Source organism: Mus caroli, unplaced genomic scaffold (genome assembly GCF_978045245.1).
Source record: "Mus caroli unplaced genomic scaffold, Mus_caroli_1 scaffold_17, whole genome shotgun sequence".
Taxonomy (NCBI): Eukaryota; Metazoa; Chordata; class Mammalia; order Rodentia; family Muridae; genus Mus; species Mus caroli.
Window position 1 is genome coordinate 72,673,032 of NW_028227272.1, and position 21,660 is coordinate 72,694,691.

Sequence of the window (21,660 nt, forward strand, 5' to 3'; positions counted from 1 at the left end):
TGAATACGAATACTATTCTATAGAGTAAATTCTAAAATAAAATCTCAAGATCGTGACTTTCTGAAGCATAACAAGGAGGTAGGAATAAAATTCAGTTCACTGAGGAAGAGACCATTTTCCCAGACCCATGAGGTGAAGGAAAAAAGAACTGACTCCAGCAAGTTATCCTTTAACGGAAATCAATATATAAATAAGTGTTATTTTAACTACTGCTCCTCACACTCTTCTATTGTTCCTATTTTATTTAGCCTGTTTGCCTGAGTGGCCTACCTATCTCTTTCACTAAATTTTTCTGATGGAAGAAACCTGTACAAGTTCATGCATCTCTATGAGTGATTTCACCTTTCCTTCCCCCCTTTATGGAACTTTATTATGAAAATATTATCCTTTATAAATCACTGGAGCTACCATAATTATCCTATTGACATAGCTATGAATAATTGCTTAATAAACCTGACATAGACAAATGATGGAAATTTATGCAAACACCATGGGGTCACTACCTTTAACTATAGTTAAGTTTACCTTGTGAATCTGAGTGAATGTGAGAATATTTCATACTTGAATATCATCTTTTGATTTATCTAATACTCAAATTAATGCTTAAAAATATGAAATTACAATAGTGCTTAGGGATATGAATTGCATACCTAAAATTCTAAACTAAATTTTAACAGAATGGAATGGACCTTGCCATGTATTCTTTGACATTCACATAAAACTACAAAACCCAATACTTGCTTTTCATGACCATAATAATCACTAAGAAAGTATTCACAATCTACAGTTACAAAATAGTATTCAAATATATTTTGTATAGCCTGCTAGGTTTTAAGTAGAATAAACTCTAATGGAAAATGTGCTAAAAAGATATTTTCCCCCGGTTTTAAAAATCTATTTGGATCATTAGGCATGATAGAAGTAGAAACACATCTTTTATAAAGTCGTCTATGAAAGGAAATTGTGACAAGTTCCTGATTAGACAGAAACTGATCCATCTCCAAGGGGGAATACGCAGTGTAACTGTGGCTTCACAGAATGAGTTGGGCAGTGTTCCTTCTGTTTTTATTTTGTGGAATAATTTGAAGAGTATTGGTATTAGGTCTTCTTTGAAAGCCTGATAGAATTCTCCACTAAACCCATCTGGTCCTGTTTTAACTTTGGCACTTTGTATGTGTCTAGAAAATTGTCCATTTCATCCAGGTAAAAAGATAATTTTACAAAAGAAAAAGATTGTTTTACCTGTAATTCTTCCAAGTTGACCATGAAATATCTTTCCTACAAACCCACTAATATGAGCCCCTAAGCTCATGCCAATGAAATGAAAATTGTCAAGTGATGCCCCATGGATCTGTAAATGAAAAATACAATGTAATAACTTTAATTTTTGATAACCACACATAATTCCTAGTATACTGACATTCTGAAATCCATTATTGATTTTGGCTTCATATAATTCTGGAACATAAGGAAGAGGACTTATAACTGTGAAAAGATATGAGTTTGTTCTGCTTGTACCACAAAATATCTGACCTTTCTCTATCCATTTCCAATAACAACATTAAACTTTACTTGAAAGTTTAAATTTATGTTTAGTACAAATTTAAAGTTTTATTCACCCATATTCAGAGTGAGATATGTAAAAGTAACATTTAATTACTGAGACATATAATAATCAAATACTAATAATTGACATGACTGTGTGCTTATTTTGTGCTAAATACCTTAATATGTGTTTTATGCTTTATATTTAATATTCATGTTTGCCATATGTTATTCATTTCAATCTTATTATTTAAAACTAACCCTATGCTAAAATTATTAACTAAATAACATTCTGTTATATATCCATTTTACTCAGAAAACAGAAGTTAAAGACATATTCAAAGCTACATACAAAGATGTATTCTAAGTCACTGAATTCTGAATATTTGTGCCTCCAAAATTCTAAACCTTAATATTTATGACCTCTGCAGGAAATAGGGTGGGCACAGAGAATGCAATGGTGTCACAAAGTTGGAGCATTCAAGAATGGGGCTAATGTCCTGACAGGCAAAACCTAAAGAAGCTCATTTGGATCTTCCATGATGTTAGAATGCTGAGAAAAGATTCAAACTATGAGCCAAGAACTGGTTCTCACCAGAGCCAGACTCCTCCAGGTCTTTGCAGAACCATGAGACATGAATGTGTTTGTATATAAGGTCAGTTTAAAGAGTTTGTCATACAGTGGCTCAAATGGACTAAGGCCCAAGGCTGGAGCTGTTTGATTACGAACTATATGCTAGCCTTCTGTCTTCCCTTCAGGGTATAACAAAGCCCCTAGCAGAACTGGTAAAAATATATAAGTCACTCTTATTTTTGAAATGCTATGATGAAGTATATGGACTCAAGGTGGGTTCCAAGACCACTGGTTAGATAGTATAGCAAATCAATCGAAGGACAAGGTTTAGACATCTGGTCTACATCAAGTAGGAAGCTTTGAGAGCTCTCTGTGTGTATATTTTTTGGCCGACTCCCAGGGAGCTAATAGTGATGATGCAGATTACACACTGATGTTTGAAGCTCATAAAATGATGATCATTTTTCACCACTATTGCAGAGCCAGGCAGGGACGTTCCTAGCAAAAAAAAAAAAAAAAAAAAAAAAACAATTCTGTTCTTCAAATACCTCAAAGCAATTGCGCAAAAAAGAGGAGGGAGTCGCTCTCCAAACCACAAAGCTTTGGTTTGGCTACTTCTCTCCCAGCAAAATGCCATGATTTTTTCCTAAAATTCTCTACTTAACTCACCCTTTCCACAGTATGTGGTGCCTGTTATCTCAACGTCCGTCCTGAGTCACAATGTTTTTTAAATTGGAGATTTTAAAAAATTAATGAAAAATTATTTTAGTCACTTGTTAAGTATATGTCATGTGCCATTTAAGCATGAACACATTTGCGTATGTATAGTAACATATGTTTCTATGTCAATTTAATATTCGTGCAACATAAAATAAGATTTCATAATTTTTAATGTTTAAACAAAGAAATTTGGCAGAGATGTGAAGTGGCTGTTCACAGTGACACAGATGAGAGGCAACAGGCTCAAGCTTTGATCCCCTCCAGTGTGAATCCTGGTTTGGATTCTTTGATGTAATACCTGTTCAACCTAGCATAAGTTTAGAAGTTCATTTCAACTAAAATTCAGACTTTAAAACTAAGAACACCCCAAGAAATTGAATATGACCTATCTTTCTCTGAAATACTGTCACCACCAATTCTCAGAAAGAAAAAAAAAAAAACATGAAGCACTGTAAATTGTTTACTATGCCAAACTTTATGGCACAGTAAACAATAATTATTCAAAAATAAAAGACCTAAAAGAAGCCTTGAATTTAGTAGATCTATGCCAAACCTGAGGAGACCTGATGAAAATTGAGAGCTATGTTCAGGTATGTCAGAGTTAACTACATCCTAGACTCTTTTCCTCTCATATTTACCAACAACAAACATATTAGCCAGATCTTAGAAAAGATAACTAAAAGAAAAAATGTACAGACATTACAGTAATGTCCACTCCCATATAAAACCATGAATTCAGTTCAAATTCAGAGTTTTAAAGAGCTTTAAATTGTTAATAGTTTAAAATAAAAGGTTTCTCATGTTTAAAAATATGAAAATAAAATATGGAGGTAGTATTTAGAGTAGACAGAATATGGCTTAAAATTTCTATGTCTAAGTTAAAGTTCCAACTGCTTCCGGAAAAAGTATTCATTTCATGGTATCACATAACAAACCATATATTGTATATCATCGGTCTACCTTAAATTTTTCCAACTTACCAAAAGATTTTCAATGGTTTCTCTCAAAATCTCAGCAACTCTTCTGGTATTTCTAACAGCTCTAGAATACATGAAAGTCGTAGCGCCCTGGTTCCAGTCTACAACAATGAGATTCACATCTTCCTGTTTCAAAAAGGCTTTAGTAAACCTAGTAAGCCACACTGGGGTGGAACCAAAGGGCCTGTACCCATGAATAATCCAGACGGTTTTCTTCGATGGGTTGAAACGGGTGTTGAGTGAGTTATTAGATTCAAAGAGTGGTTCTGCACACTTGGCGTTGCCCCTTGAGTACATCAGCAGATTTATCTTTACTTTGGGACAAAATAAATCTTTTAAGCTATTCATTGCACTTAACTTTGTGAATTCAAGACATGTTCTATTCTTGTCTGAAAAGATAAAAATTCAATCTGAGCATTAGGATAACAGTGCCATTTTGTTGGTATAAATTTATAAAACTGAATGGGAGAATTCTGTTTTATTTGCACATTAACATGATTTACTGAGCACAGCTAATGTTAAAGCTGTACATGGATCAGGTAAAAAGACTTCCTGAATTAGAAGTAATAAAAATAATAATGACAAATATGAACAAATGCGATAGGTTCCAACTCATAAACACTCTTTTAAAATAAAATAAAATGGCTCTGACTTAAGCCATTGTTACTACTAATCAAGTGGGAAGGACGGCAGGAAAGGTAGATACATTGTGAATTTTTACAAAAGCTTTACAGAAGTGCATTTACATATTAAAATATTATCTCACCATTATCCATATTAACACGAATAAAAATAATAGAATACCAGTTTGCTCATAAATTTATAGTAGTATAAAATTCCTTCTATGGCATATAATTCAAGCAGGAATAACTCCAGTTCGTTAGCCTCGACAAATTAGCAATACCATGAGAAGACAAAGAAAAGGAGGAGAGAAAAAGAAGACAGGAAAAGAGGCAAGAAATTGTTCCAAAAGATTGGTGAGTGTCAATATACAAAATAGATATAAACAAATGCTTAGAAAATAGAGTGACGGAATGTGGGGTCTGAAAGTCGTGTGACAGGGGGGAGCCAGACCAGAGCAAGAGTGAGTTTGAGATGTATCCAAATCCTGAAATCTCGTCCAAAGATGGCAGGAGTTAGAACGGCATCCTCCTTGTTCTGGGTCTGCATGCTCTGGTGCAAATAGCCTCTATGACCCCCAGCTCTGCCAGCCTTGAGGTCGTCATGTAGCCTGGTGCCCAAATTACAGGTAAACGTCCCCTCTATCTGCCTACAAGGCCATGTCTCACAAGCTCCTGGAATTCATTTTCATACAAATGAAGCATGAGGAGCCCCTTTGTACCAAACAGTAAAGTACACTCATCCCGAAAACCCCTACCCACTCCCCAAGGTTTATATAGCTGTTCATACCCCCAATAAAAATAGCTGTTTCATTGAAAATCCATCTGAGAAGTCTTTTTCTGCCCACTCTGAGCTGAGATCCTAGGAACCCGCCACCCTCCCAACAGGTAAGCTTTGTTCCTTCCATTTTGAGTAGATATGCAATGGTGACTGGATACCCCGCAGGCAAAAGCAGAACTGGGCCAGCAATAAAATACTGCTAGGAAGTTTTATATGTATGTGTGCAGTGTGTATATATTAAACACATTATTAAAGTTATTTTTATAATATTTGAATTAAAATGAGAAATTATATTATTACTAAAGATATTAATAATCACAAGATTTTGTATAATGGCAAAAAGTATAAAATACCTTTATCTATCTGTTATTATCTGTCTATCATCTACCTCTGTATTCATTTATTCATCTATCCATCCTAGAAGAATGAAGGCCAGAAAATGAAATAACTAAAATTGTTAAATAGCAGTGGTCACTGTAAGCAGTAAAATAATGGCTGCTTTATATTTAGATTTTGTAGTTTTTCCAGAATTGTGAATTGTTGATAAGCATGAGCATAAAATATTTTTATGGGTGCATTGCTTTGTGCTACATCTTGAGCATCAATTTAGTAATACTATTTTGGAAATAAACTTTTCAGTATTTGTCAAATATTTATAAAAGCATTAGTAAATACCTAAGTGATTTAAAATTTAAACATTGTAAATAAAAGGAAAATAAAAACAAGAAGTAACAAATATTATTTTAATATGGTACATAATATGCAATACTTATGATCATTCTAACTGTGAAAGCATAGATACACTATTGCTATACTTACTTAGAGGAAAGAAGCTAGCTATGGAGCTATTACACCTGCATAGTATTTCCAGGTCAGTGGAGATGTCATTAAAAGGGCCTTGTAATAAGTATTAGAGAAAAACAAAGAAATAAAGAACAGACCCATGGTGGCTATCAACATGCTAGGCTAAGCAAATTTTATGAATCATATACATCCACCTCATATGCCAGGTCTGGACAAGTGTGAAACATAGTCAGATAACCCAAACTCCTTTGTTATAAGACTTGATAGACTTTGCCTGGTCTTAGAGGAGTACTGAGACACTAAATAGCAAGATCCGTCTGATACACAAGTAAGACAGAAACACCTACATCCAAAGAGTCATCAGAAATATGTCCTATTACCAGTTGTAGCATTAATTGTCTATGTTCTATAGCATTGTCATTCGGAATAGAAGAAAACAATGTCATTTCAAAACAAAGAGAAAGAAGCTATTGAGGGAAAGTTTAGAAGTTGTTTTAAAAGACCAGGATCAGATCAAGAACAGGACAATTAAAACTTCGATTAAGGAAAATATACAACTGCATAATAAACATTCGAATGATAAAATCATATACAATATGAAATCTCTCCCTGCAGGAAGACATGGAAGAAGGCAGAGTTAAGATTGTGAAGAGAGTGGAGATAACGGTGGAGACAAACGGTGAACGTTTGGGAGAAGAGAGGAGGGCTGTTTCACCAGCTAAGGGCATCTTTTGATGGCATTGTTTGCAAACTCAACAAGCTCACCACAACGTAGAGAAATGTCACTCAATTGAACTCACCAGGATCTTTAGAAACTCCACTGGTATTTGATTGAAAATTGAAATACCCTAAAAATGTGAAGACAGAATGTTTCTGGTTACAAACAGAGTAGTGATAACTTCAAGTTTTCTCCTTTTGAAACATTTCATCAAAGAAACTAAGGTGTAAAAATGGGACTTTCAATGGAAATAGTTGAAACTTTAAAAAAAAATCTTTTACTTTTTCTAAAAGACATTACACGCACTTATTGCTATGGTGATATGTATGTTTGTGCCCCTGTGCACGTGTAATACATATCGATATATGAGTGCATGCTCCTGTGTGTGTGCAAGAGAAGACCAAAGAGAAACAGCAGGTGTCTGCCTCCATCACTCTCAAATTGACTGCCTTGAGACAGGATACTTCACTAACCCAAAAGCTACTGATTATTTTTTGGTTGGGGGTGGGGGAGTACAGCAAACTTTATTGATGGTATTCAAGCAAGTAGGTAAGGCTCCCTAAGCCTCTCCTGTTACTATGGGGATCTGGGATGGAAATTGTGAGGGAGATGCTCAGTGTTGGGGGCCGAGTTAGGGGAGGGACTCCTCAGCAACCCAGGGCTTCTCTTCTAACTAAATTGACAGTCAAGGGAACCCCAAAGGCCCACTAGTCTCCGGCCCTTATTGCTGGTGTTACAGTCACTCACAGCTACTCCCATCTTTTTTTCCATGAATACTGGGGACTCAAACTCAGGCCCTCATGCTTTCAAAGTGAAGCCTGATGACACTCTTAAGTAAAACTGTTAGATTCACAGAGACATGATTCATAGGAGCTCACTTGAAATACTGAGAATAGTGAATTTGAAAACAGATACGGATTTAACTTTAAATGTTAAAAAGCTGAATAACACAGAAAGTTCACAGCACAATTCATCCATATACTGCTGCACACTAACCTTTTTACTAATAAATAGAATGTAGGTGAGGAGTATAGAAAATTAGACACATCCTCAACTGAAAGTATTACAAGATTCCTATTCTTATCTCCAAAAATTACAACTGCTTTAAATCACTGGAAGCATGGGGTTACGGGAAGAAAAGAGTTATCATGTAACTCTAGGCAATGTGGTTCCTCAAATCCCAATGCCAGATATGTCATAGTTCCTTGTATGCCATTGTCTAAGGCGGCCCCAGAGAATCCCAGAATGACACAGGGTGTTGCCATTTTTCTTGGGTGTCCAAACAGACCTAGTTGACAAGATGTTGTTGTAAAAGACAACATAGCCTGTGGGTGGAAGATACAGAGAACATACGCTATTTCTGTGGAAATTTCCTAGTTTCTCTTTCCTAGTGCCAGTCAGTGCTGTGTGTTGATTGGAAGGAGAGACGTAAGCATTCTTTACTCAACTGTGAGCCCCCTGAACACAAATACTACTTCACCAGAAAAAAGGATTCACTCACTCACTTTGTGCAAGAGTGACATGGCTGTAATGGAGCTAAATACCTGCTCTCTCTGAATAGATTGGAAGTCCGGTCCAAAAAAAGGAATTCATGCCTTGTAATATAAATCCATTCAAAACTCCATGAGCAAGAAGACCTCAGGCTCTAGAGAAGATCTTACTACCACTCTTTGGCTAAATTGACAAGCTGCCTTCTAAATGTGGGCATTTAAGGTTTATTATTATTATTATTATTATTATTATTGGTTATTTTATCTATTGACATTGCAAGTGTTATCCCCCTTCCCAGTTTCCACTCCACGAACTCCCTATCGCCCTTCCCCCTACCTCTATGAGGGTGCTCTGACATTCCCCCATCCACTCCTGCCTCAGTGCCCTAGCATACCCCTGCCCTGGGGCATCAAGCCTCTACAGGACCAAGGGGCTCCCTCCCAGTGATGCCCGATAAGACAATCTGCTACATATCCAGCTGGAACCATGGGGCCCCCATGTGTACTCTTTGGTTGATGGTTTAGTCCCTGGGAACTTTAGAGGGTCTGGTTGGTTGATATTGTTGTTCTTCCTATGGGGTTGCAAAACCCTTCCGCTCCTTCAGTCCTTGCCCCAACTTCTCCATTGGGGTCCCTGCACTCAGTCCGATGTTTGGCTCGGTACATCTTCATCTGCATTGGTCAGGCTCTGGCCTCTCAGGGGACAGCTATACTAGGTTCCCGAGAGTATTTCTTGCAGTTCTTGGCATCAGCAATAGTGTCTGGATTTGGCGTCTGCAGGTGGGACGGGTCCCTAGGTGGGGCTATCTCTGCTCTTTCTGAATGGTTTTGAAGTTCTGTCCAAAATAAGGAGCTCATGCCTGCTATTATAAACCCATCCAAAATTCCATGGTCAAGGAGATCTTAGACCCAAGAAAGGAATCATATTACCACTGTTTGGCTAAATTGACAAGCTGCCTACTAAATATATGTGTTTATATCTATAAGCTAATGCTACTTCCAAACTCAATAAAAAAAAGGTTTCTCTTTACAATAAGTGGAGATAAATATAGGGATGCATGATATTTCACAGTACTTAAGAAAAATGATGTTTGGTCAGAAGCAGGACATTTATACCATCTCCTTAATATTCAGGAGATGTGAATGGAAAGGGGATTGAAAAACATAAGACCAAAAGACAGGGAGAAGACCTGTGAAATATTGTCTTTTGGGCATGTCATATTCAATGTAATCGTGAGATCACCTCAGATGATTCGGCCTGCAATGAGCCTATACTAGACTGGGCCCATTGACCATCATTCATGGCTTAGAGGATCATACCATTCCCTACTGAATGGTGCCTGGGTAGCGGCAGATATATTCATCACTTCTATACACACAAATGAGCTCGCCAGGCTCTCTGGGACTGCTACAAAAATATAATCAAAGGCAAATAAATGACTTGGACTTTATCTGATGACGTAGGATTGTTTCTTAAATAGCATTAGCAAGAATATTAATACACAGCAGTTTAGACACCTGAAAACCACATATTTAAAAACTTTGCATAAATGTGTGACCACATAAGGACCATGCATATAAATGGCAAAAAAATTAAAGACATCTAATAGAAGTATGGTATAATGGCCAAGAATCCCAAGGAATGATACCCAATATCATTGGCTATCCAAAAATATGTTAATTAATGCTCAAACAACATGCCATTATACACACATTAAAATGCTAAAAATCTCTAAGTCCAGAAGGGAAAGTATTACAATCTGTAAGCCTAGCGGGAAAGTATTATGGAGGAAATAAAGCTAGTGTGGAAGAAATTGGAAAAATAATATGGTACTTTGGAATCAGCTCAATTAATTCTTACAGTGAAAATAAATACCTTATTAAACCATAACAGTGTATATCTAGATATTAACCATTGAGAGCTAAGGACATATTCTCATAAAAGCATGTACAAGTTCATACAGCATGCTTTCCAAAAATGTCATACTCTTGAAAGAATCTACATGACAACCAGAAAACACATGAACAGTTGAGTTCTTACAATTTGTATAATTTATTAATTCCCTAGCAATTAATAATAATAATAATAATAATAAACTATTAAGGCATAGACAAACTTAGTCAATTGCAAGAATATGTCGAGTTGAAGATATAGAAAAGTCTAGAAAAATGAGAAACATTCATTGACATGAAATTCTAGAAAAGGGATATTTAATCTAGAATATCAGAAAATAGGATTTAATAGAATCAGAAGTAGGAAAGAAATTAATTGCAAAGTGTATAGAATAAACGGTGTATAGTAAATCTTTTATATCCGAATTGATATGATTTGGTGTATCTTGTAAAATAGGGTACATATAATTTCCAACATGTTTCAGTGTGTTGAGTTAAATCTGTACATTTTGCTGCATTTACTGTATACTTTGATGCTCCCACCTTGATGATAATGGACTGAACCTCTGAACCTGTAAGCCAGCCCCAATTAAATGTTGTCCTTATAAGAGTTGCTTTGGTCATGGTGTCCTTTCACCGCAGTAAAACTCTAATTGAAACAAATACTATCTCACATATAAAAATAGAAGTGAGGTTATTAAAATGATGAAACCCTACTAGTAATTATCCTATTAAAAGAAAGTTGGAGAAGGGACTGAAGATGCTGAGGGGTTTGCAGCTCCATGGAGGGAGCAACAGTGTCAACAGGCCAGAACCTTCGGAGCTTCTGGGGACTGTACCACCAACCAAAGAATACACACAGAGGGACCCATGGTGCTAGCCTCATATGTGGCAGAGAATGGCCTTTTTGGACATCATTGGTAGCAGAGGCCCTTGTACCTGAGGGTGTTCTATGCCTCAGTGTAGGGGAATGCCAGGGCAAGAAGACAAGAGTGGGTAGGTTGGAGGGAGAGCACCCTCATAGAGGAAAGGCGAGAAGGAATGGGTTAGGAGGTTTCTGAAGATGAGACCTGGAAAGGATAAAATACTTGAAATGTTAAAAAAAAAAAAAAAAAAAGAAAGAAAGAAAAAAGAAAACTATCCAATAAAAAACATCTGAAAAAAATAAAAAAGAAAGAAAGAAAGAAAGAAAGAAAGAAAGAAAGAAAGAAAGAAAGAAAGAAAGAAAGAAAGGATAAAGTCAACTGCCACAGTATGAATTGTTTTTAACAGTCTTGAGTATGAGTCATTATTTTTATAGTGTGTGACATTTGGTTCTAGTTTAAATTTATGGAGATAGAAACTGAAAAAGTAAGTACATTTTGGATAACTGACATAAGAAATAAATGGTTTGCCTTATATAAGCAATGGAAATTATGAACTATAATTTTTTAAAAGCCAGAAGCAAATAAATAAGTTTCTCAACATTTCCATAAATTACATTTATATTTTTTCAGTTCTCATTATGTTCTTTTGGTAGCTTTTTTCTACACTAACTGATTTGGGGGATTTTGGTTTGGAATGTCATGGAGGAGGGGCTTTTGTTGTTTGTTGCCTTTGGTGGCGTTTTGTTCACTTAACTAGACAAACAAGAAGGCTCTTGATCCCAGGACACTTTAAGGGCTCAATTGGCCTATGCCTAGCAAAGGACCTCAGGTAGAACTTGTGACCCACGCAGATACTTTAGGAATGTGTAACAGGTTAAGTGGCTTTATTCTTTCAGGAGCTCGAGTTAAAAGGAATGCATCCTGTAATAACTTTTAAAGTACTTAGGATCAGTGACAGGAGATCATAAATTAATTTAAGCTAGTTTAAAGGGGCGTTGGTGACTAAAGTCCATTGGCTCTTTTAAAAATAAAAGAGGGCTGAATAGGAAAGAAGGACACAGAGAAAGAATTATAGAAAGACTGGCGGGAGGGGGGTGAAGAGAAGAGATAAAAATATATACTCACATAAAATAAATACTAAAAGGCAAAAGGACTCTAGGGCCCCCAATGGAGGAGCCAGAGAAAGTAACCAAGGAGCTAAAGGGATCTGCAACCCTATAGGTGGAACAACAATACGAACTAACCAGTACCCCTCAGAGCTCGTGTCTCTAACTTCATATGTATCAGAAGATGGCCTAGTCAGCCATCAGTGGAAAGAGAGGCCCATTGGTTGTGCAAACTTTATCTGCCTCAGTACAGGGGAACGCCAGGGCCAAGAAGTGGGAGTGGGTGGGTGGGGGAGTGGGTGGGGGAGCGTGTGGGGGACTTTTGGGATAGCATTGGAAATGTAAATGAAATAAATATCTAATTAAAAATAAAGAAATAAAGAAATAAAATAAAATAAAAAGAATAGAAAAGATTTGATTAAACACTAACATGCACTTTGGTCCAAATATACATAGAATTAATTTTACTGCAATTCATTTGTGAATTCTAAATGAATTCAATTCGATTCTAATTTATAGTTTTAGAACTATGAGGAGAAATTTATGCAAAAGACAATGTAGAAGTGACAATAGTGAGGACTTCTTAAAATATTTTTTTGTGTTACACATACATAACAAAATTAAACCCACAAAACTGAACACCTATGATACATAAAAAGAATTAGTGGTTGATGATGATTCAATACATCTATATTGTGTAAAGATCAAAGGGGAAGTTCATATATATACATCCTTGCATTTGCTACTTATGGTATCCATTGGTGATGACAACCTAGCCCATTTTTCTTGTTATCTGGTCATGCACAGTACATTTTTGTTAGGTAATACCAACATAAATTGCAATAGATGAGACAGTTCATTCTCCCTATTTTACTGTTCTATTGTATCTTTTGTATCTCCCCCATTCTGGTCCATTACCCCTCGGTGCTTCATGTATCCATCACTCCATTCTTATCCTTTTCAAGACAAATTTTGATTGTGTATTTCACTTAACAAGATATTTCTCTCACCACTGAATTGAAGGAGGTAACAGAAATTGGCTCTACATAGTATAATCTTTGAATTCAAACACTTGGAAACTGCTGAGAACAGATCATCTACCTTGTGCCGTTCAGAGAGGTAGAAGCTAAAAGATGCAGGATGCTCATAGCTGCAAAGGAAAGCAACTGAATAATGCCGACATTAACCACACATTCTATAAAGTTATCTTCCTCTGATAGCCCTTTAAACTCTACTTGTTCTAAATAGTCTGCAAGAATTTTTTTTTCATTTTAACCAAATTCCTATCTGAGCTATACAGCTTAGGGCAAGGTCTATAATTTTAGGGGAAAAAATGACTCTAATTCTCTGTATTCCAATTTTCTCACCTCTGAAATGAAAAAGGAGAGCCATCTTAAACTATCAGAGGAGTCAAACATAGAAACTGACAAACCTTTTCATGAAATTCAAATATGATCAGTAGCCTAAGAATAACGTTCATATTTTAAATGAGAGAAAAAATAGAAATGTCAATATTTTGTGATATTTGAAAATTAAAACGAATCCAATAGTATTCTTCAATAAAGCTTCGTGAACAGGCCCACAATGCTCTGTTTTCACTGAATCTAAAACTGCATTCACTGTCAGATAGCAGAGCTGAAAACACACAACATTGATACAAAATTTCAACTATTTCTTATCTAGCCTTTTACAGAAATATTTTCCTCTTCTTGAGTCAAGAATAAGCAACAACAAAACTGAAACTTTAGCAGTTAGCAATTACAATAAGAATATAGTTGCATGTAATTTAAATAAGCATGCCAATAAATATCTTTATACAATCTGTTCTATACCTTTCTACTAGCCTTGTGTTCTATAAATACTTCTTAAACATTTTAACTAATTTTATGTTAATTTTGATATTTTATTGTCGTCATCATCAGAAACAAGCTAAACTTTCAACAGAAATAAAATATATTTACCAACTATAACTCTATTTTTTCCTGTTGAAAAGTTAGAACACTGGCTAATCCTCGTCACAGTCCTAACCAAAATCTCTGAAAGCCTGGACCAGAAGTGTGCATAATATACTAACAAAATAACGATGGAGTGTCATATCAGAGAAGAAATAAATCTGGTGGTGTACCATTCAAGATTCTCTAGCTCTTCAGTCAAGATGCTGATACCATGTATCACGAATCCAAAATATCTTTTAAAAAAAATCTTGGGTAAAATGTACAATATCAACTACGCATTATTGCTTGGATTATCTATTTAAATATGAAGTTTAAACACCTCCAAAACCTAGGATTATTTCAAATAGCCAACTGAAAGTAAAAGCAAACGTATTCATTTCTACTTGGTATATTATGGTTTTTCGAGTGCATAGTCACAAATTTATAAAACACATATAAGACATAAAAAAAAAATCATCATTCACAAAATTCCACCAGAGAGCTATTCATCTGACTTGTGAGTTTGCTACTGTTTTCATTTACATAAATTAGAATGGCTTGTTCAACCATAACCAACAGGTCATGCTCCTTCACGCTAGAACAAGAAGTTCACCCATAAAGTAGAAAGTCACATTACTAATATTAGTAAACTTTATTACCATTATCAAGCAGCAGAAGAATTACAGTTCTTGCTTACTACCACTAGACACTTTGGGACTTTTATTATGTGAAACAAACAGAGAGAGAGAGACAGACAGACAGAGAGACAGAGAGACAGAGAGAGACAGAGAGAGACAGAGAGACAGAGACAGAGACAGAAAGACCTCCTGCATTGATATTTGGTTTGCTTTGCAAATGATAAATTACCTACTCAATAATTTTCTTCAAATGTCAGACTTTTCAGACAAATGAAATGGAAGCAACTTACATAATACGTCATAATTTTCAGACACTGAACTAACACCTTACTCCTTAATTACTTTTTAACCTTGAATGTTTCTACTTATTCCGTTTGCATATTTTTCCAGCTATTAATATTCTGACAAATAAATACATCCTAAAACTCCTATTTAGCAAACCCACACATGTACACATGAGTACATACCTACCTTCACAATAGCAATCTTGTCTGTTATAAATACCATAATCATAGCAAGTTTTTCAAACGATCATGGCATAAGATAATGTAAACCATATTAATTATTTTACAGGCATGCTAATGATAAGTTATTAATAAACAGCTTACCAAATCTTGCCCAGCATATCAAACACAGAAAAATGTATATTCTCATTTGGTATCAGAAAGTGTGAAAGAAACACTGGAATTCACCAGAAATTTTCTGCAATTCGTTAAGGTTCTTGTGGGATAGGATTGTCTCCGTCCGGCAAGCTTTCCTGTAAAAATGACTCTTGCTCCTCCCCCGGCTGGAGAAGGTGAAGGAGTCTGTCATTATCCACTAGCGTGTGTTAAGAGAGCATGTCTAAGCCAAAGAAAGACTTTGTAATAACTCACAAATGTTCAGCTACACAAATAGCATTTTAATGGAATGAGAAACCTAATTGTAGATGTCTTCATTCCTTAACCTCAGAATTTTAGAAGTGGCATGGGAGGATATGTTTGTGGAAAGCACAGGCGAAAAAAAAAATATATATATATATTAGTAGAAATTCCAGAAATAGAAAGAGCCAGGGTAAGTTGTGTTTTATGATCATTTTGATTATAAACTGAGTTCTTCACAGACCTGAGATCAATAACAAAATCCACACCCATGAAGATGCCTGGGTTTTTATGCATGTCATTATGCATCCAAAACACAGTGGCTATTTTAGACCTCTCAGACACTGAACCACCAACCAGGCAGCATACACTAGCTGGTACAAGGCCCCCAACACATGTACAGCAGAGGACAGTCTGGTCTGGCCTCAGTCAGAGAAGATGGGCCTAACCTTTCAGAGACTTGAGGCCCCAGGGAGGGGGGTGGACATGAGGGCTGGGTGGAGACATTCTCTCAGAGACAGGGTAGGAGGAATGGGATGAGGAAGTGCTGTGGGAGGGCAGACCTGGAGGGGAATAATGTCTGGACTTATGATCTTGCTTGTCTCTTGGAGCTAAAATTTGAAAAGAAAAAAAATCTTTTTGGTTTTAATATAAAAATAACATTTAAAGGCATTGCTAGTTTTCTCTTTAATGCTTATTTAGTTTTTCTTCTATTTTCTTTCCAGGCAAGAATGTTGAGAAAGAAAAAAGAATCAATAACTGTTCATATACAGAGCACAGGTTCAAAACAAAACTTGTTTTTAGAAAATATGTTTCTTGGAATTATTTCAATAATACAGTAAAACATGGAATGTTTTATTTACAACACAGGTCATCAGCCGCTAATCTGAAGTCTGGAGAGATGGTTTAGAAACCCCCAGACATGAAAAACTTCTTTTAAAATCAGGACAAGTAACTGATGATAAACTGTTCAATTTGAAGTGCTCAAGTTTTATTGAGGCTGTGTTTTTAGGAATGTAGATGAATGCAGACACCTCCACACACACAGCTGTTAATAGCTGTGAATCTCAAAATGAAAAGCGTGTAACCGTGTTATTTGAGATGGGAGAAACACAGTGTAAAACATGTAAAATGTGGTTTTAATGAGATGATATTTAATAGACTAAGAGAAAAACCTTCCAAAAGACATAATTTACTTTTTTCTGGTTTTTTGTTTGTTTGTTTTATGATGATATTTTTATAGTCATCATTCTGACCTGCTCTTATGAATGTGGGGTTTTAGCCAATAGAGTATTTTGCAGAGTCTCAAAACATAAAATGGCAATCCTTCATTATCATATATTTTACTAGCTTTCAGCATGAGAACATTTGGTTACTAATGCCTAGTGGAATGTCAGTGGAAGATAATATAATGTAAAGTATACTAATGGTTTTAGTATTCTGTGTGTTTATTTTCTTCTTACTCAGAAATACAGTATGAGAGTAAGAATCGTATCGATACGTGTGCAGAGTAAACAATGTCTCGCAAAGGAGATTATGTGGGCGAGGAGTTACAAACTCTGTAGGGTTGATGGAGTTCTGTTCATCAGCCCTGTTTCTGAGCACTTGAACACTAACTATAAAAGCTAAGCAGTATTTACTAGGGAAGTCAATTTTCCGAATGTATTTTGGGATGAACTTTTATTTAATTTATATAATTCTGGTAAAAATATTTAATAAAGTCTGAGGACTGTAGCTCTGTTAGTAAAGTGTGCACATAGGCTGCTCCAGACGCTAGATTAGATTTCTAATACCACATAAATGAGTTGTAAATCTTGCCATCGGGAGAAGATGAGAACAAAAGACTTTCAAGATCAGCCATGGCTACATTGCAAGTTTGAGGCCAGACAGTGACAAGATTTCAGAAATATTAACCTCTGAATCAGCAATTAGACCTCCAAAGGACATTGTTACAGAACGGCAAGCTCCTTCCATTCCATAAGAAAATCACAAATGCAAGATAAAAAAAAACAATGAGAACAAAAGAATTCATCTCAACATCATTAGCATGGCATCAAATGGAAAATAGCAATGTCTAATGGGACAGAATTTCTCTAATTGTGTATACTGTGAAGATTAATAATGCATATGTATCATTATTTGTAGTTAAAGAAAACATCTATTACCAACCTCTCTTATTCATGAATTCATTCATATGCAAGTTCATTTATCCAACTTTTACTAAGCATCTCCTGAGATCCATAGATGTAGTTTTAGGGATTCACCTTAGAGATGCTCATTTTTTTTCAGAGATACAATTTCAACGGGTATTTATTATATAGTCACAAGTGTGTCGGGTTCTGCCTGGGATGCTTATATTTGATTATGCAGCACTAGTTCAAAATAAAGAGGAGTTGAAAACTATAACTAGAAAATTATGTTACTACATATGTGGGGCAGCCAGAGATTCTAGATTGCACAGTAGAGGAAATCCCAGCAGAATACACTTTCTGGGATGAGCTACTGAAGGGAAATTAGAAATCTGCATATCTCTCTATATAACTAGCAGTCTGTCAACTCTAGGTTTTTACATACATGCAAAACCATATGTATACACATGTAGATTTTTTTACACTTTGGTATGTTTGTGCAAGGAGAAGTATAAAACATTCTGCTAAAAGCAGTCAAATTCTTTATGCAGTATTGCACATGTTCCCATTAAAGCTTTATATGTGATTAATGGGCTAGTAAACATCGAAAACAAACACACTTCTTTTTCACATTTCTGAGAGACATGCATTCGATACAAATTAGAAAATACAGTGTACTTAAGTAAAAAGAGCTATCTGTTGAGATCAAACGCTACGTATATATCCAAGCATATGAGCTGTTTCAAAATGATGAATAAGAAATCTAAAAAATAAATAGCATAAATGTATATAAAGCCCAAAGAGCGTAGAAGTCTTAAGGCACTAAGACAATTCACAAATACGTACAGAAAATAGAATACATTTCATATAACAATATAATATAATACAATATAACCTTTAATTGTTTGAAAATACAAACTTTTATGTAAGCACTGAATATGTATATATGTTACAGAGAAAAATTGGTTTGAATTAGATTTTTTAAAATAAAAAAAGTATAAATATGTAAGAGATGTTCATGGAAGAGAAAGTTTCAAGTGTCCATTCATGTGAACGACATACATTTGCTCTCTAGCATGTGCTTACTTCTTACTACACTGTATTTATTTGGATGATGAAGCAAAGAGAGACAATATTCACAGACTTGAGCAGTAATAAGCAAAGGTAACCAAAAGTAACAACTAAAGCTACTAACATCCCGCTATCCAGATTTCTATATTGGCCTTTGTTCCCCGGACTAAAAACAATTCCCAACTTCCTAAAAGCAATTCAAAAATAAATATTGGATAAAATAGCTCTATTTGGTCTAATCTGTTTCTTTAAAAAAAAAAAATAAGTCAAGCTATTTGCCCAACTCACACAGCTAAGTATGTCAGAGTTAAAAGAGAAGTGAGATTTTTTTCCTAAAATGTGTATTTTACTAAAATATCCTCACACAATTTATTTTGATGATGCTTTCTCCTCCCCAACTCCTCCCAGATCCTTTCCACCTCTCTGCCCCTCTGGCTTCATTTCTCAAAAAAAAAATCCTATAAATATATAAAACAGCAAAAATACAAAAAGCAAATAAAAAACAAACAAGCAAAAAGACCAAAAAAAAAAAAAAAAAAAAAAACCAAAAACATAACAGAAAGCCTTCCAAAAAGGAAGTGTGTTTTGTTTTGGACAATTGACAGTCACTCTTGGGCACAGGGCTGCCTTGCAGTGTGGTTGATATACTCAGAGATGATCCATTGGAGAAAAGTGAATTTCCCTTTGCTAGCAGTTACTAAGTGTGAATCCTTTCTTGTTTAGGTGTGGGACCACCATGTCAACTCCCGCTCTCAGTGCTGGGCCCTTGTTAGTTTGGGCCTGTGCAGGTCCTTTGCATGTTGCTCTAGTTTCTGTGATTTCATGTGTGTGTCAATCCCATGGTATATGAATGATACTGTTTCCTTGGCGTCATACAGCATCCTTGGCGCTTACAGTTCTTTCTTCCACCTCTCCCTCATAGATCAATGAGTCTCAAGCGGATGGGGTTTGAAAAAACCTCAATTTAGAACCGACTGCTTGTCAAGTCTCTTACTCTGCTCATTGCCCAGTTGTGGATCTCTGGGAGATGGATTTCCATCTTCTACAAAGAAAGGGCTTCTCTGATGAGGCTGGAAGGAGCAACTGGTCGATGGGTACAGCAACATGTCATTTGGAGTCATTTGATCGCTATGTTTCTTTAGCAAAATAAAAGTAAAATGTCTCTCCCTGGGTCCATGGGCTATACAGTCTCGGATTCTTGCCCACTGAAAAAACAGTGTCAGATCTGAGTCCCATCTCATGAGGTGGTCCTTACGTCCAATCAAAAGGCGGTTGGTTACTTCAATAACATTTGTGCCATGGTTGCACCGGTGTATCTTGTGGGTAGTTCATGATTGTAGGTCACGGGGTTTGTATCTGGGTGAATTTACTTTTTTCCTCTGGTGACATGAGATGTCTAGGTGAAGCATTATCCCACCTGTCATTTGGTGACAATTTAAATTCATTTCACATATGTGAAAAAGTAAGGTTAGTAAGGTCCCACAGTAGTAGGTTGTTAGGTGGTTTCTCAATTGGTGTTAGCTGTTAGTTACCCCTCACTTATATGCTCCTTTGCCCTGCTCTCTTGCCTTTCCCTATTCTGGCTTTTTCTTTACCTCTTAATATCACTACATTCTATATCCCCCCCCCCCCCTGCTTTCTCCCCTTCCCTTTCACTCCGCCCCGCTTGCTCTGGCCCGGCTCGCTCTGGTCTATAGGTTTTTTTTATTTGTTTCTCATTAAGGATGGTTGTGAGCCACGATGTGGTTGCTGGGATTTGAACTCATGACCTCCCGAAGAACAGTCAGTGCTCTTACCTGCTGAGCCATCTCACCAGATAACACTACATTCTATTCCCCCTTCCTTGTAAAAATCCTTTCTTCTCTACTGTTCCCTTACTAGGTACCTGACTCTGATTCTTCAGGTTGTAACAGACATCTCGATAGCTTGAAAGCTCACATGCACATATAAGAGAAAACACACAGTATCTAATTTGTCTTCTGTGTATGGGTTACCTCAATCAGGATAATTGCTTCTAGTTACATCTATTTACCTGAAATTTCCCCTAGTTTCATTTTTTTTCACAGCTGAATAATATTCCGTTGTGTTAATTTCATTATCTGTTCATCCATTCGTGAACATCTAAACTGTTTCCAATTTCTGTTTATCACGAATAGAGCAACGACAAACAGGGATGCCTCTGTAGTAGGATCCTTTGGGCACATATTGAAGAGTCACATAGCTGGATCTTGAGGTAGACCTTTCTAAGGAACACTGACGTCCATAATGACAGGACCAGTTGTCACTCCCACAAGCAAAGGATAAATGTTGTTCTTCACCCACAGCCTTGCCACCATGTTTTGTTGCTTGTCTTATTTATCTTGGCCCTTCTGACTGGGGTAAGATTTGGTTTTCGAGACAGGGTTTCCTCTGTGTATCCCTGCCTGTCCTAGAACTCACTCTGTAGACCAGACTTGCCTCAAACTCAGAAATCTGCCCGTTTCTGCCTCCCAAGTGCTGGAATTAAAGGCATGGGCCACCACCGCTGGCGGTAAGATGAAATCTTAAAGTAGTTTTCATTTGCATCTCCTCATGATGTTGGACATTTCTGTGAGAGTTGCTCAATCATTTCCGTTTCTTTAGAGAGGAATTTTCTGATCAATCAACCGAGCAGAAGTATATCTCCTGAATTCAAAATGAATTCCTACCACTCCACCAACCAAAGACCAAATTAAGTTCCCATTACTGAATGATCTTTCCAGGGTGATTTCAGGGTCCTCTCGGGAACTTTTTTTTTTTTAATGACTCATTTATACACAGTGTTTTCTTGAGTTCAGTGCCCTTTTCAGAGCCCACAGAAAAATTTCAAAAACCTATCTCGGTATTACTTAAAGGCTAAATAAACTTTAATTTTAGTCTTTTCTTGTATCAATAGCCATACACGGAGACATTTAT

General features: G+C 36.1%; 1 protein-coding gene across 1 annotated transcript in view; it reads right to left on the reverse strand.

The window, feature by feature from the left end:
* Positions 1–6,864, reverse strand: part of Lipi (lipase I) — a 31,955-nt gene extending 25,091 nt beyond the window's left edge. The window contains exons 1-3 of the mRNA XM_021185487.2: positions 6,822–6,864; positions 3,820–4,205; positions 1,243–1,351 (exon numbers count right to left, since the gene is read on the reverse strand). Coding sequence (XP_021041146.2) covers positions 1,243–1,351; positions 3,820–4,164 — 454 coding nt within the window. The 5' untranslated portion in view covers positions 4,165–4,205; positions 6,822–6,864. The remainder of the gene's footprint in view (positions 1–1,242; positions 1,352–3,819; positions 4,206–6,821) is intronic.
* Positions 6,865–21,660: the final 14,796 nt, after the last annotated feature.